General features: G+C 41.3%; 1 protein-coding gene across 1 annotated transcript; it reads left to right on the top strand.

The window, feature by feature from the left end:
- Nucleotides 1-14,159: 14,159 nt before the first annotated feature.
- On the top strand, nucleotides 14,160-16,630 carry hcar2 (hydroxycarboxylic acid receptor 2-). Its single transcript, XM_063209700.1, has 2 exons — nucleotides 14,160-14,946; nucleotides 16,611-16,630. Exons 1-2 carry the CDS (start codon nucleotides 14,175-14,177, stop codon nucleotides 16,628-16,630), a joined length of 792 nt encoding a protein of 263 aa, XP_063065770.1. The 5' UTR covers nucleotides 14,160-14,174.
- The last annotated feature ends 80 nt before the right edge of the window (nucleotides 16,631-16,710 follow it).

The raw sequence follows: 16,710 nt of genomic DNA, 5'->3' as shown, positions 1-16,710 counted from the left end.
TGTAAATGTTTGGGTGGAATTAATTAAAGCAGACTCTGATTGTTCCCTCTTGAGATTTCCGGGAAGATCCGACCATGTTTTATGATCAATTTTGACAAAAATGTAAGAAATTTCAAAGGGTGTACAAACTTTTTCCTGGGACTGTATATACAGAGGCCTATATATTTTACGTGCGCCGTTATGAATCTCTTCACCATTCGTTCATTATGAAATTAAGTTCAGTACGCTCATGTTTTGTGGTACTGATGGATATGCTATGGCATCAGTGCGCTGTGACGCAACAAATCACGGACTATGCACTAGTTGCAATTCGCGCGCATCTCTCCCTAAGCATTTCCGAATGTTTTGTGACAGCATTGTGAACTTCAACAACCTCAAGGGTGCCTGTTGAAAGCCGTATGCCAAATACTTTCCTCACATGGGCTACTTGTGGTTGGTGTAGGCGCTCTCGGCAAAGATAGTCATTCCCTTGGGCTGGTCTCACGAACTTGAAGGAAATAGATGGGATATGCGGGGTGTGTGTGTGTGTGTGTGTGTGTGTGTGTGTGTGTGCGCGCGCGCGCATGTGCGTGTGTTTGTCTGTGTGTGTGTGTGTGTGTGTGTGTGTGGGGTCAGCCCAATGTTCCCACGGCCCATTGGTCCCACAGCCCATTGGTCCCACATTGCTAAGACTTTTGCGTTTTTTCAAAATTAGGCCCAATGGTCCCACAGCCCATTGGTCCCACAGCCCATTGGTCCCACATCACTAAGATTTTTTAATTCAATTTTAGGTCCGTTGGTCCCACAGTCCATTGGTCCCACAGTCCATTGGTCCCACATCACAAACACTTCAATGGGCTGTGGGACCAAGGGACCCACTAGTTTGACGCCCTCTCGGTACTTCACATGGTAATCAAACATTTCAAACAAGCAATTTAAGGTTAGGTTTAGGGTTAAGGTTAGGGTTAGGTTTAAGGTAAGGGTTAGGGTTAGGTTTAGGGTTAAGGTTAGGGTTAGGGTTTAGGTTTAGGTTAGGTTTAGGGTCGTATGACGTAAGCGGTAAGTACCGAAAGGGCGTCGAATTAGTGAGTCCCGTGGGACCAATGGGCCTAAAAATTCAAATAAAAAAGCAATGTGGGACCAATGGGCTGTGGGACCAATGGACTGTGGGACCAATGGGCTGTGGGACCAATGGGCCTAAATAATGAAAAAAAGTCTTAGTGACGTGGGACCAATGGGCTGTGGGACCAATGGGTTGTGGGATCAATGGGCTGTGCAACCAGTGGGCCATGGGACCAATGGGCAGTGGGACCAATGGGGCGTGGGAACATAGACACGCTCCCGATATTCTTGCCGTGTCGCGTTTCACAGAGGCTGCTTACTGTGCTGTGAAGCAGCAATTAAATCACCACGGATAAAACACTGGTTGCAATTTGCGTGCAGCAAATAACCACAGATTATGTGGCAGTCAAAAGACAATCCCTTAAGGATTGTCCAATTCACCCTCGCGCACCCCTGGTTGTATGACAAATACATGCGCTGTGGGTTCACGTGGGCTATAGGCTTTGATAGTGGTTGGTGTCGCTCTCGCGACAAAGACAGTCCCTTGAGAATTGTCCAATTCACCTCGCACACCCCGTGGCAGTCCGCGAAGGTGCCAGGACACCCGTGGCATATTCGACAGTGAGCCAGTGCTCAAGAGAAGCTGCCCTCCAAACATAGTTTGAGACCAGTGCTGATTTCACCTCCTGCATCTTGTTGCTAATGACACTCTGACAGGTGCAGCAGGACGTTTTATACTCGCTGGGACGTGACGTCATCACACCCTGTCCAGTTTCGGTCTGTCTTTGGCATTGTGGTCTGACTTTGCCATTGTGACGTGGCGCAAGAGGCCAGGTGCTGCGAACACACGAACGAACGAACAAACACAGAAATCGGGCGATCACATAACCTCCTTGGCAGAGGTCATAATAGTCCTAAAAAAATACCTTGAAAGTGATCGTAACATAGTCTTCCTGTGCTAGAAGGCAAGGGGTTGCTTTCCAATGCAACCTTGCGTCCTCCACTTGTGCTTGTGGCCTCGCCCTGCCTCCTGGCCCCTCCTCCGTGGAGAAAACAAATAAGTTTCCCTGCTGTCAGCCTAGCCAAAACTATTTTTCGGGGGACTATCCTTCATTCACCATCCAGTTTGCAAATGAGAAAATTACTTTACAATTGAGCTTTTGCAACCCAGGTGAAAAAGTGGTTCAATTTAGTACAATAAAAGCATGACTGAAGTGTACTTAGCATGTTAAAAGTGCACTCGTGCTTTTTGTGCTAAGAAAAAGTATGTTTACAATATGCTTATTTAAAGTGTACTTAAAATTAGATGTAATTAAGTTGCTCTCAAAGAAAGTACACTTAGCGAACCATACTTCAAGTGGACTTCGAAGATGTTTGGCTAAAGTGTATTTAGAGGAATATACTAATAGTGTTCTAATAGTGAACTTACTTAAGTGTATTTTTTAATAACATATTGCAGTTGTACTTTTTTAAAGTGCAATATGATTACACTTCACCCAAATGTCTTCGAAGTGTGATTTTCTATAGTGCGCTTTAAAGTAAATCGCTTTAACATATCGCAAGTACACTTTTTCTAAGTGCACCATGATTGTACTTCACCCAAATATCTTCAAAGTGTGCTTACACAAAGTGCATTTACCCATCATGCACCATCATGCATGTCCCATCATGCAATGCACTTCTTAAAGCTACATTTCTCACACCGAAAGCCATTAATCTTGAAGGAATATCTTTGGTTTGCATAAAAATATTAGTCATTGTTATATTCTGTGTTTATTGTAGGGGTTTTTAAAATTTAAAGTGGTACACATAAAATGACCATGTTACCACCATCATTATGATGGTCACGTATATGTTCTGGTATATATAGGCTCACACTTCCCATTATATCATGGTAGGAGGTAAATTGGAACTAGTTCAAACAAATAATAGAGAGTCACCATTAATGATCAATTCAAGTGATCAACTGCAGGAAGGTGGAGCAGGAATGAAATAAAGTGATATGTGTATCTGGAATCGCTGTAACAATACAATGATTGTAAAAGTCAGCCATGCAAGGCATGCAAACTATAACACTACTGTGACATGTGGCTGTGTGTAATGTACAAGCTCTGAGGACCAGCATGGATTGTAGTATTACATTTATATTATTTCATGTACTTGGGAGTGTACTGTAAATATACTTCAAGCATACCTGTTATATATTTACAATACTTAATATGATGTACTTTTTACAGACTTAAAATGTTCCAATGTAGTCCAAAGAAGCATGAAGTTAATATACTTTTATTGAACTTCTAGTAACAATAAAATGTTATAGAAGTGTACTCAAGCACACTCTTAATGCCATACGAATGCATGAAAAGTGTGTTTGGAGCATACTTTCAAAAGTATGCTTGTAGTGCACTTAAAGTTGTCCAAAAGCGGTGCCAATTTAGCATCCTCAGTGTGCTGCAAGTGTGCTGAAGTACTGCTTTAGTAGTGCTTCAGCGCACTAATAGTGCAATAAAGCGCACTTTAAATCGCTGAAAATAGTACACTTTGTACTAAGTACGGTCAAAAAAAGTACACTTTAAGTAAATGGGTTTTTCACCTGGGAAGATATTGAAATATAATGCTGTTGTCAGTGATGTCATTATGACATATTACTTCCTGGTACGACACCACAAGCACAAGGTCACATATTGGAACGCACCCTAGGTCTTGATGTCATAAAGGTAGGCCAGACCTGTCTAGTTCAACTTATCTGAAAGGAGAGGTAAGCTAGAGCTGGTGCGGACGCTCTTGGCTGACTGTTATGACACAGTGTGGCCAAAACTGAACCCCTCAAGGAGTTGTGTGCTACTTCACCCATACACAAAGACAATTCCCACAGGGACCAGAAGACTGAAAGGAGTAGGAGTAGGAGGTTAATGTAATCATGCACGCACACACGCACACATGCACACATGCACGCACGCAATGGGAAGATATATCAGACATACACATACAAACATTCATCTATTTTGAGGGAAAAGCCATCAGCACGCATTCACACACAGACTCATACGCACAGACGCACGCACACACGTGCACAGCACACACACAAACACAGACAGACACACACACGCACACACACACACACACACACACACAAACACAGACAGACACACACACGCACACACACACACACACACACACTCACGCACGCACAGAGGGATGGGGGGGGGGCATAGTGCAGGAAAGTGTTGGTGAGACTAGATTAGTGGTATAGACACATACTCATACAGAGTATTGTATTGTATACTGACAAACACATTCTTCCTGTAGTTGTGCACAGCTATTTTTTATTAAATGATTGAATCTGCTTTCTTGGATCTGCTTTCCAACAGTTAATAATTCATGGTGACTACATTTCTACATTTTCAAATGTTGCCAAATTTGATGTCATCATACTGAACACTGCACGACACTCACTCTGTTCATTGATTGGTGCAGCAAGACTAATCTCACAACCATGTCGATGGTCACACAGCCAAACCACCTGTATGAAATGCAGTGCTGTACAGGCTTATGCAGGCACAAGCTGTCACTTCAGGCAACTATCAGAGAACAACAACAGTCAGAATTGACAGCATAAGACAATCGAAAGATATGCAGCATCACAGAGAGAGGGGGGGTTACAGGGATGTAGAAAGATAGAGGGAGTGAGGAAGGGAGAGAGGAAAGGACAGGGAGGGCGAGAGAGACAGCGAGAGAGGGAAGAAGAGAGACATAAAGCAGTGTTTCTCAACTTTTTCTTAGGCGAGGCACCCTTTCAATTCATGAAAAACCTCAAGGCACCCCAAAACAACAGGCCGTAACCTGGTATTGCATACGATACCACACAAGCTTAGATAAGTAACACATTTGGAGACGTTCAAAGTTGCAGCTTTATCTCCGACAGGCTATGTGTAGGCCATACTGGGGTGACCTAAATTTACTTTATTGTGTAAATAGTGGATGAAAAATGTAAACGTAAATGGTGGATGAAAGATTCCACTGACTAAACATTAATTTAGACAAATATGTATTATATTACATAACTTATTTATCTATTTAGGTCAATTTCACATACCGTCAGCCACGTTTCCGTGGCACCCCTGAGGGGGGCTTGCGGCACCCCAGGGTGCCACGGCACCCCTGTTGAGAAACACTGACATAAAGGGAGGGGAGAGAGACAGAGAGTAAAAGAGAGATAAAGAAAGAGGAGGAGAGAGAGGGAGGGAGGGAAGGGGACTGAGCTGGAACCCCCTTGAGAGGATGAGCCAGTTCCAGTGTAATTTAATTAGAGCTCTTCAAGAGTAACATGCTCAAACTCATTTCATAGCTCAAACAATGTGGATTTATTGAACAACCCAGTTAAATTGAAAAAAAAAAAGAATTCCTGACCGCACAGACCAATTTGACAATAATTGTCTTTCTTTCTTTTCACATGGACTTCTGAGATAAGGGGTCAAGATGGGGCCTGGATGCACTTTTCTCAACACGTTTAACTGGCAATCTAATCTACAGCTACATTTATTCCACATGAATGTAGTTTCCTATAGGTTTATACTTCCCATCATGTTGGTGTGTTAATGAAAATAATTCATAATGAACTGCAATGAAGGACAGTGCCAATTCAATTTCTGATCAGATTTTTCAACTTAAAATAATGCATGCCATTTTATTAAATCTATGATCTATGAAGACTTCTCAGACCTTGAAGAACAATAATCAAATTTCTGATCTTACCAGTCTTTGCTGCAGTGGCTTGTTGGGTGCTCTAAATTTACCTTTACATTTTAATATATACATAAAAAGAGGCAACTCTGAACCTGAAAACCCTACAAAACTGTTTTTGGGGGCTAAATGAATGTTCCTGAGTCTCAAGAAAGATTAACGGACCACCTGTTTGAGAGAGAACTAACAGAAAGCGTGTAACCGAATGCAGCAAACCCAGCTCTCTCTCTTTCTGTCATTGTGTGTGTGTTTGTGTGTGCGTGTGTGTTGTCAAAACGTAAGAAAAGACAAAGTGTTACACAGGATTTCACAAATGAACGCTGTACTGTTGCATCAGTTGTTTACCACCGAAATCTTGTCAGGCTCCGTCGGTGCGTTGCATCATTGCCAATCGGTGTGAATGATGAGGACCATGGCACTCCTGTCACTAAAAATCCAGCAGTCAAACAACAATATATCATATAAGTCCATTTTGTTTGTGGCAATTTCAACAGATAGGCCCTGCTAAAATATACCAATTTTGCATATTCCACAGAATACACAATTTGCATTGCCATTTGCATATTTCCTGAGGTTGTGTGGAGTCAGTCAGTGATGATGTCCATTGGAAAACTCCTTGGGTCCCCAACGTTCCAGGTGTCTTCTGATTGGATGAGAAGCTGGTCCCAGTGGCTTTGGGTCATGGGCACCCCTGATGCTTGGTTGGAGGTGCTTCAGCTTGGACCTGGCCTGAACGCCACAAGACTACGCCACCTACACACCTTCGACACACCAGGGCACTCACTCACTCACACTGCACGCTGCACACATCACACGCACACACCTCACACCTTCAGATAGAGACTTCAAAGCACATTCACACACGCACACACACCAGTAGACAACCACACATCTTCCAAACACCAAACAAACATTTTCGGAAAAAGGTGGACTCACACATCACACAACTTCAGAGAGAGAGAGAGAGAGAGAGAGAGAGAGAGAGAGAGAGAGAGAGAGAGAGAGAGAGAGAGAGAGAGAGAGAGAGAGAGAGAGAGAGAGAGAGACAGAGTCCCCCACACATCTTGGCTCGGCAAGGCCTGAGCAACAGAGACCAGGCTGTCTGAGGTGGGATTATATTGTGGTGGACTAACAAGGAACTGACCACGGGAGCCATCAACATCACCACATCAGGTGAGTGAGAGAGGAATTTGAAACAACCTATAAACACATACTGTAGGTAAAAAGCATTTCATAATGTATTCACTTTTTTTAATAAGTCAGTATTTTTATGGCCATTGTGCGCCTTTATTAATGACAGGATAGTCAAGATCTGACAGGAAATTAGTGGGGTGATAGAGATGGGTGTGGCTGGGAGATGACCATGGCCAGGGTCGTGGTGCCCATGTAGACGCACAGTATACGGTAAGGGTGCTTTACATGGTGCGCCACAGCACACAGCAGCACTTCACAATGTACTAAATCTGTTTTTATGCCACTTCCCACTGAAGGCACTGGAGGGATAGTACTGTTCTTAAATCTAGTAAATATGTGTGATGTGATTTGTAATAACAAGTCAAGTCATACCAAGCATCTCACAAAAATAGTTATTTTTTTAGTTTTGGGAGTTCAGTTTTTAAAAGATGTATTTTTGCTGTGCTCTTCAACACCATTTAACATTTTTAAGTTGATTTTAAACTATTTTTTAAACAATGACTACAAATCAGATATGTGTCTTTCCACATGCCCTGCTTGCCATACAGTGTCCTTACTTGAATATTGGAGTTACGCATTTAAGTTTGGATAGTTGGGCATCTAAGTAGTCTGCGATTTGAATCACATTTGAATCACACTGAATTTATTTCAAACCCAGTGTCACAGTTTCTGAGAGTGAAACTGAGAAAATCACCACTAAAGATATTTTTTTGTAATTTTCATTTTTTGCATTTTTCGTTTTTTTTTTTCAAAAGGCCATACATTCATCAGATATTACCAGATTCCCATATGCAAGGCATCGCTGAAAAGAATCTGCAGAATCTATGATTAGATAGGTCAGAATCTATGATTAACTCAATATGTTCCTGGGCAGGGCCGATTTGCGGCCTGTTTTTCTTGTGGCTAGTCACATTTAGTATAATAACCTAGATGGCTCAGACCATTTTATTAATCACATATGGGAAATAGATTTATAATTATTTATAAATAGTCTTAACATGAACGCTTGACTGTACACAAATAAGTAACGCTGGTTGACAAATTACTGCTATGTGAAAAATATTCTGGAAAGCTTCTGGGAAGATTTTTGATAAGAGGTTCTACACAGAAATAGTTTGCACATCATCCAAATGCCTACAATGATTTATTTTAAAGTTTTGCTAAATTTTAAAAAGCATGAATGGAAAAAACATGTAATTAAGTAGGGAAAAAAACGGTCAGACTGCCATTTCTTGGGAAAAGCCCTGCAGAAGGAAACATCTTCAGTTTAAATATTATCTCTAGTTGGTGAATTTTCCAATGAACAATGCCAGCATGTGAGCTCTGTTTGGACAGGTTCATTGCTTTCTTGTTGCTTGTCTTTAACTAACCTACTAAAAGTGGCACCTATATAGCCTGTATACAATAGACCTACCGTATACCTAGGCCACGAGACAAATTACAAAGATTAGAGTGTTTGGAGGGTCGTAAATACACATACAAACAAAACACCTTCAGCACAAATATTATCTCTAGTTTTGGATTGTCCTATGAACTATGCCAGCACGTGAGCTCTGTTTGGTCAGGTTCATTGCTTTCTTTTTTCTTGTCTCCACTTAGCCTACAAAGAGGCATCAATATAGCCTAGACCTATTAGCCCACAATGTAGACCAGTGAGGAAAGACAAGAGTTTGTTTGGGGGTTGTCATACATATCACACACACACACACACACACACACACACACACACACACACACACACACACACACACACACACACACACACACACACACACACACACACACACACCAATTCATATTGACCCATCTCCCAGGTAACAGAGGTAACACATGCTGTTCATTTACATTCATGTGGAATGGATCCATGTTTGCACTCATCTGACAGAGTTAATCATTTTGTGCTGCGACACATGCTATATGTAGGAGCACAGCACATATGAGGACTGAGATTGCCCTCGGGAATAGACCCACACATACATGCTGTTAAGATGAACTTCTCGCTAAATCACCGTCAGCAATGAAACTAGACGAGATGATTCAGACAAGACAGAAAGGTAAGTGAGGAAGAGGAATGATGATATGGTAGGCCTATTTTTTCCCTGATACAATACAAACAGTATGACATTTATGTTTTCTTTTTACATGGTGTTACTTTCATCCTTTTGAGGCAAGTCAGAGTAGTATCGTGCCAGTTACTCCAGTCTGGGTGCGTAGGTTCCCAATAATCCACAGTAGCAAGGAGTGGAACTTGCACACTGATAGTCGATGCAATAATTTCTTTATTGATTTACATATGTACAAGTGCTAAAAGTGCTACCCACATGTGCAAAAGAAATGTGGTCACCAGACCATCCTCAGTGCAAACAAACCAAATGAAAGAGGGCTTCCTAATACACCTAATGGGTGGTAGACATGTCAATTAAAAAGTTAGGAACTGTAGGTTGACGTTGACTACCACAGGTACCACTACATGTCATGAGAAAGAATACAGTACCATATTATAAGGAGTCCTGGCTGATAATAATAAAAAAGATATCATAGGAAAGTATAAGAAAATATATAAAGATCATGGAGATAATTGTGCACCGAATGCAGACATAAGAGTTAAACAAGCCTATTTGTTGTAACATTTCTTATATTTTCCTTTGTGACTTTCATGTGTTATATCTTTTTGTTATTATTATCAGTCAGGACTCCTTATGATATGGTATTTTCTCATGTGGTGGTACCTTCCAACTGTGTTAGTCAACAGCACGTCAACCTAACTAACCTTTAAACTGGCATATCTACCACCCATATCATGAAGTCCTCTTTTATTTGGTTTGTTTGCCCAGGAAGGTCTGGTGACCGAAAACGTTTTGCACATGTTGGTATCACTTTTAGCACTTGTAGTCCGGGAGCCGTGGGGTTGAACCCAGATTTCTTTGATAAAGTTTTTTTTTTTGCTTTATCTGATAGATTTTAGGCAAGTCTTCAAGATTTCAGACGATGCCCGGTGATATCCCTTGAGCATTTCCAGATTTTGAGCCTTTATTGTCCCATAAATGCAAATTATGACAAAAAACTAATATTACTGTGAATAATGTTACAAAATGTACCAAATTGCTTATATTACCTGAAAAACATTCACATTGGACTGCCTTAACACTGCCCTTATTGAAACAAACACAATATGGGGTAATAATTAACCCTTTCATAACAGCAATCCCACAAATAAGGCGAGACACTGTAGGTGAATAGGGTATTTTTTTAACTTGCAGATATCAATATGAAACTTTATCAGATGATTACTCGTATGAATTGGAGAAATAAATGTATTACAAGTTTTCTACATTTTATGTTTAAATATGCTAATTAGGCTATTATCTAATTAAATATGCACTAATTTGCATATATTTTGATGCAATGAATCTGACCACCTGAAAATGCCAGCTTCAAAATTCCTTTTTTATTTTGTTAATATCGTACATACAAGAATATTTACTGTGGTTAATTGTGGCTATCTCCTTTTGTTATCCAGGTACAGAGAAAATACTGCTAATAACCTTAAAAATAAATCAGGTCATGAATGACAAATCAACAAATGCCTCAGTAAAAACATTCACAACATTGCTTAGAATAAGACTGTAAAGTATGGAACGGATTGTGCATTATGAGATCCTGCATAACATCACATCATGACAACATCGCCGGTAGGTAGCCTACCACAAATAGCCAACATAAAAGAAGCCCCCCCCCCAAAAAAAAACAAACAAACAAAAAACAAAAAGAACAACAGAGTGTGGGGGTAACTGGTGAGCAGTCGTTGGCTGTTCCAAAAGATGAGTAAAGAAATGACATACAGTGCCATGAGAAAGTTTTGGCACCCTTTTCGAAAATCATTACATCGGTTTATTTCTCGTTGAACTTTTAAAGTAGCAACTTATGTTGTGGAAGAATTTTCATAGGTGCTATAGATAGAATTTTATGTGGATTTAAACAAAAATAGGCGTGTGCATAAATATGGGCACCCCAAAGAAGGTATACCATTGATATGAAATAGAGCTCACCTTTGCCGCACAAACTGGTTTTAATGACTTTGTAATCCCTTCAGTCACCAAGACAGACATGATTGGTCATTAAAATGTTATTTATCATACACAATTATAGATGAGGCTTGTCCTAAGTTTTGTCTTGGAGAGTGGAATATGGTGGGCTCTGAACAAACTGTAGTTTGTTGAAAAATAGTTAAAAGGGCATGGCTAAAAGATGGTAAGAATTGTAACAGGCACACTACAGAACAACTCTATAGAATTACAAGACCATAGCTGCTGATAGTGCAGACTTAGACATGGGTCCTTCTATGTATACTTTTCACAAGGCAAAAGCTCATTGGATGGGTGACGAATAAAAAGGCTTTCCTGTGTATCCATCAGAAATAAGTTGTTAAACTTATGCAGAAAGCTTATCTGGACAAGCTAAAAGCAGTTTGGGAAACCATAGTGTGGTCAGATGAGACTGAGCTAGAGTTATTTGACCTTAACAATGGGAGGTGAACATGGCAAAAAATGTACCCATAAATTCTATGACCTCTGGTCTAAAACACACCCTACTATTGGTCTGTGTGGATAGTATACACACTGTAAAACATATTACAGTTAAGGGCCTCACTAATTCTATTCAAATAGCATATTTTTCAAAAACATGTTCAAGTGTCAGTCACAAAATTAGAGCTGAGCAGAGTTTGGACTTTCCAGCAGGACAGTGTTGATCAAAATTCAGCAATGAGTTAATGCAAAACAACAAGTACAATGTCTTGAAATGGTCATACCAATCTTGAGATAACACCATCATTGAAAAAGAATTAATTTATTTGAACTAGGGTGTCTATAGAAGACAGATGAGTAATCTGACTGAATTAGAGGGGTTCTGGATAGAATAATTGGCAACTATTTAGTAGCACCAGGCAGTTGAAACTTGTCTTCTTGTATAGCCAGTATCCAAAGGCCATTAGATCAGCAAAGGTGAGCTCCACTTCATATTAATGGTATACCTTCTTTGGGGTGCCCATATTTATGCACACGCATATTTTTGTTTAAATCCACATAACATTCTTTCTATAACACCTATGAAAATTCTTCCACTGCTGAAATGTTTCTCTTTCCCTACAGTTTAACATATGTTAAAAGGAAGTTGCTACTTTAAAAGCTCAACGAGAAATAAACCGATGTAATGATCTTCCAAAAGGGTGCCCAAACTTTCTCATGGCACTGTACATCCAGTGTATCCAGACTGGTATTGAATGATCACTTAAATCCATAAAGCCATCAAATAAGATCTGTACATGCATTTAAATTTACACAGAAATACCTATATACACTGCAACATACAGTACCGCACGCTCAGAGACAGAGAGAGAGAGAGAGAGAAAGAGAGAGAGGGAGAGAGAGAGAGAGAGAGAGAGAGAGAGAGAGAGAGAGAGAGAGAGAGAGAGAGAGAGGTCTAAACATAGGAAAACAGCTATACATTATATATACTGTTGAGTCAAAAAATTAAGTCAATCCAGTGTATCCTGACTGGTATTAAATGATCACTTGATTCCCATTCTTTTTTCCCCATACCACCAACCTTGTATGTGACATGCTGATACTGTCTGGAATGCCATAACATGCCGATACAAAGTTAGTGGCCTCACTGGAAAGTTGTTGGAATGGTGCCAGCACATTACCAATTGATGTCAAGTGATATCCAGCTTTTAGGGTCTTGATAACAGAGCCTTTACCAATACCAAAATAGGATGCCACAGTGTCACACCCTGATATGGCATGGGCTGGTAAAAGGTCAATTACAATGTCATTTTGTGGATTTACATTTTAAATTTTATCTCTTTCCATGTTAATACGACCACCACTGAAATTATGTACTTTGTAGGCAAACAAATAATCAGCCAAAAATTATGTAATTATTACTTGCAATTTTTATTTTGTGTTACAACAGCACAGGAAGAGTAAATAGCAATGTATGAAATGGTGAAATTCTGTGTTGAATTAGTAATCCTTTCTGGGTATGTCTAAGCTGACACCACCAATATTAGCCTAAATGTTACATATCTCTGCTTGACAAACAGCTAGTTATGTAATAGTCTAAAATTTATTTGGTACGAGGACACTTTCTCCACTCTGATGTGGCAGGCCTACCACCCAGAATGCTCTATGGTTAATCATAGTGCAGTTATGAAGCTGTCAAAAGCTTGTGGGCTATGGCTGCAGCGAAATCAACATGAAAGGGTTAATATCTGAAATTGGCACATCACCCACTCTTATCCTGATGGGTAAGTGTTGGACAACTACAAACAGCAAAACCAAACAACCAACTATGAGATATAAAGCCACGTTTGGCGAAATGCTGGCCTTTGTGTATCCGACTTGGAAAATCAGGCTTTTTGGGTGAATGCCCCGCCCCCAAACATGCATGACCCCACCCCCACTGATGTCCATACCTCACCACCTGTTCTTATACACATCCCACCATGTAAACAAACACAAAATAAGTATGGTATAGGTTATTTGGTCAGCATAACATGAATTGGGAGCCAAAGACTGTTGTAATCTATGGCTGCAGCACATCAAGCATAAAAGGCTCAATATCTGAAAATGCTCAAGGGATATCACCGGGCATCGTCTGGAATCTTAATATGTACACCTTAGGCAACCACAAACTGCAAAGAAAAAAACTTTATCAGACGAAACTGGGTTCGGCTGATATTTGGCTTTTGGCTGCCGGACTATTGTCCATATGCAAAGCAATAAAGAAATTATTGCTTCGACTATTGGTGTGTGCATTCCACTCCTTGCTGCTGTGAACATTCATCCTTTACCTGAAGTCACTCGTGTAGAGATGTGCAGATGTGTGTAAAGGTGTAATATTTTTTTTAGCCTATATGATGTTGTAGGCTTTAATGCTGATAGACTATTTTCCTTCAAGATTAATGATAAACTTTTACTCTCAACTCTATTCTATTCTACTGTGTATTTCTCAGGTTGACCTCACAGGACAGGAGGCTAATAGTCAATTAAAGGGGATTTCACTTGGTGCCACAGTGGGAGGCCATGAGAGCCCTGTTTGTCAACAACACCCTCCTGGTCCTCCAACATCGACCGGCGCCCAACAACATCTCGCGCCTGGAGCCGCAGACGATCTTCGAGGGCTGCCGGGACATGCCCGAGGTGCTGATCTGGTACTTCTGCCTGCAGTTCATCAACCTGTTCCTGGGGCTGCCGGCCAACGTGATGGTCCTGTGGCTGATCCGACGGAGCAAAGGCGACTCGTCCACCTCCGACATCTTCATCCTGCACCTGGCCGTGCTGGACACCTTCTTCTGCCTGATCCCGCCGCTGGAGTACGCCAACCTCATGTACCTGACGGTCGACAGCACCTGGTACGTGCTGCGCTTCTTCTACGGCGTGAAGGACTCCTCGCCGCTCTTCCTCTCCTGCATCTGCATGGACCGCTACATGGCCGTGCGCCATCCGCTCACCTTCACCGAGCTGAAGGACCGCAAGCACCGCTCGGTGTGCGCCGCCGTGGTCTGGCTGGTCACGCTGGCCTACGCCGCCGCCAAGTGCGTGGGCGACATCCCCAACTTCGAGAAGGCCTTCACCGTCATGATCCTGGCGGCGTTTGCCTTCATGGTCTTCTGCAACGTGTCCATCCTGTGGGTGCTGAGCAAGTCGGGCCCCGGCCGCGACGACATGCACCCGGTGAAGAAGAGGGCCTTCAAGATGGTGCTCATCATCCTCGCCATCATCGTCGTCAACTACTTCCCGCCCGTGGCGCTCTTCCCGTTCCAGGAGTACTTCACGGCCGAGGTGTTCCGCTGCTACATCCACTACATCGCCTTCGGCTTCATGGACATCAGCAGCAGCATTCAGCCGGTGCTCTACCTCTCCCGGGAGAAGCTGGCGCTGCCAGCCTGCATGGACTGTAGTGGTAATGATGATAATGATAGTGATAATGATAATGACGCCGGCTGCAGCTGCGGCTGCTGCTGCTGTTGTGGGTGCAGGTGCTGTTGCGCGGTAACAGGTGAGATGGAGGTGACCACATAGGTACACGTAGATATGGTCATGTCTCTCTATAGGCCCGCAGAATCTATGAATAAAGGCATGGTCATTGTTTTCTAGTAGGCTACCCTACAGATGAAGCAATGTCTTTCAGGCACCTAGGAAAATTATTGTGGCTCTAAATGTAATGTATTGTAATGAAATGTACGGATAAAGCAAAGCACGTTTACCTGAACCTGGGTACTCCGAAAAGGTGATTCAGTAGCAAAAATAAAAAGGTTAAAGGTGCACTACATAATATTTTTATGTCCATAATTCATGCTGCCCATTCACAAATGTAGGCTACCCTTTTCATCAATACTTACCACCACCATCACCATCAAATTCTAAGTATACATTATGACTAGAAAAAATGCACTTTCCATACATGAAAAGGTTGATCTTCTCCATGTCCGCCATTTCGAATTTCCAGAAATTGACATTTTTAGTTGCAAAACTTGCTGTACTGCGGTCACTGTAACACAGCAACATGTGAGATGGAGATGAACACATAGGGTACATGCAATCGCTATAGTTTGCTTTTATAGCAGATGTGTAAAAGTGTGCTCTTTTACCTGACATGTTTGAACAAGTGCCCCACTGTGGAAGTTTCCCATCGAGACATGTCAGATAACAAGAACAAACTAAAACATCAATCATGCACCTTGAGAAATATTTTTTAATTGTGGCGCCTTTTCATGAATGCCATACTCTGATAACATCATGTTTTAGCGTGATTGGCTGAAGTTTGTCTTTGTTGGTTTTGTATTTGTGTGAATGATTTATATAGGTGATCTGTCATACAGGGCATTTGGTGGGCCAACAGTCCTCATGCAGTGCCCAGTGCTGTTTTTTTGTTTACGTGTTTGTTTGTTTGCTTGTTTGTTTGCTTTTACTAAGAGATCTGCCCTCAATTTAGATGGTAAAATGGTTTAGATTGGCCAATCTTTAAAATAGACAGTGGACTGAGCTAATCATAATAGAAGCAGGGGATTGTGTGAGGGGCTGCTGGTCTATGACAAAAAATGCCTGGGGAGTTCTTCAGTCCCAGTCCATGTATGTACGTATACTGTATGTTGATGTTTATATCCTTCACAATGATGAAAGAACAAGTAGTAGCCTCAGGGAAATGCACTCTACATGCCAGCTTTGTAAAGGACACAACATGTGTTCCATGCTCTTTAGAACTTTGGATGTTTTTCCTGTATCTGTATACTCTATACAGTATATAGAGTACTCTATATCTATAGGATACCTACTGGGTGATTTATGTTGCCTTTGTTGTGGTATCACATATGATCTTTTGATATGTTCGTATCAAATCGCTTGCACATATAAGCTATAATAATGTAGGAATTCTTAAAAGGGAAACAAATAGAACTTAAACTCACCACAACACTATATTGTATTCTGTTATAATAAAAATAATGATTTAAAGTCGATTGCCCAGTGTACATCTAAACTATACCTCTGTCTATCTGCTCTGCTACACTAAATAACTCAAAGGAAAACCTCTGTGTCTGTGTGACGGTGTGAACCCCACCACACTAGTTTCAGTCATTTTCTGTTGATTATTTGTTTGCTTTTCACATGTTAAACATTGAGAACTTCAGTCATTGTCCTAGGTGCACATAGGTGCTGTGCTGCTTTT

The sequence above is a fragment of the Engraulis encrasicolus genome, chromosome 11 (assembly GCF_034702125.1).
Source record: "Engraulis encrasicolus isolate BLACKSEA-1 chromosome 11, IST_EnEncr_1.0, whole genome shotgun sequence".
In the NCBI taxonomy this organism is placed as follows: Eukaryota; Metazoa; Chordata; class Actinopteri; order Clupeiformes; family Engraulidae; genus Engraulis; species Engraulis encrasicolus.
The sequence above is the reverse complement of the archived record's forward strand: the minus strand, read 5'-3'. Positions and strand labels throughout refer to the sequence as shown.

What these genes read in the sequence shown, in the direction of transcription:
- hcar2 (XM_063209700.1), top strand. Translation starts at nt 14,175, where the DNA reads ATGCCCGAGGTGCTGATCTGGTACTTCTGCCTGCAGTTCATCAACCTG. An exon ending in AGCCTGCATGGACTGTAGTG is followed by an intron (nt 14,947 to 16,610) that starts GTAATGATGATA and finishes CCACCACACTAG; the next exon opens with TTTCAGTCATTTTCTGTTGA.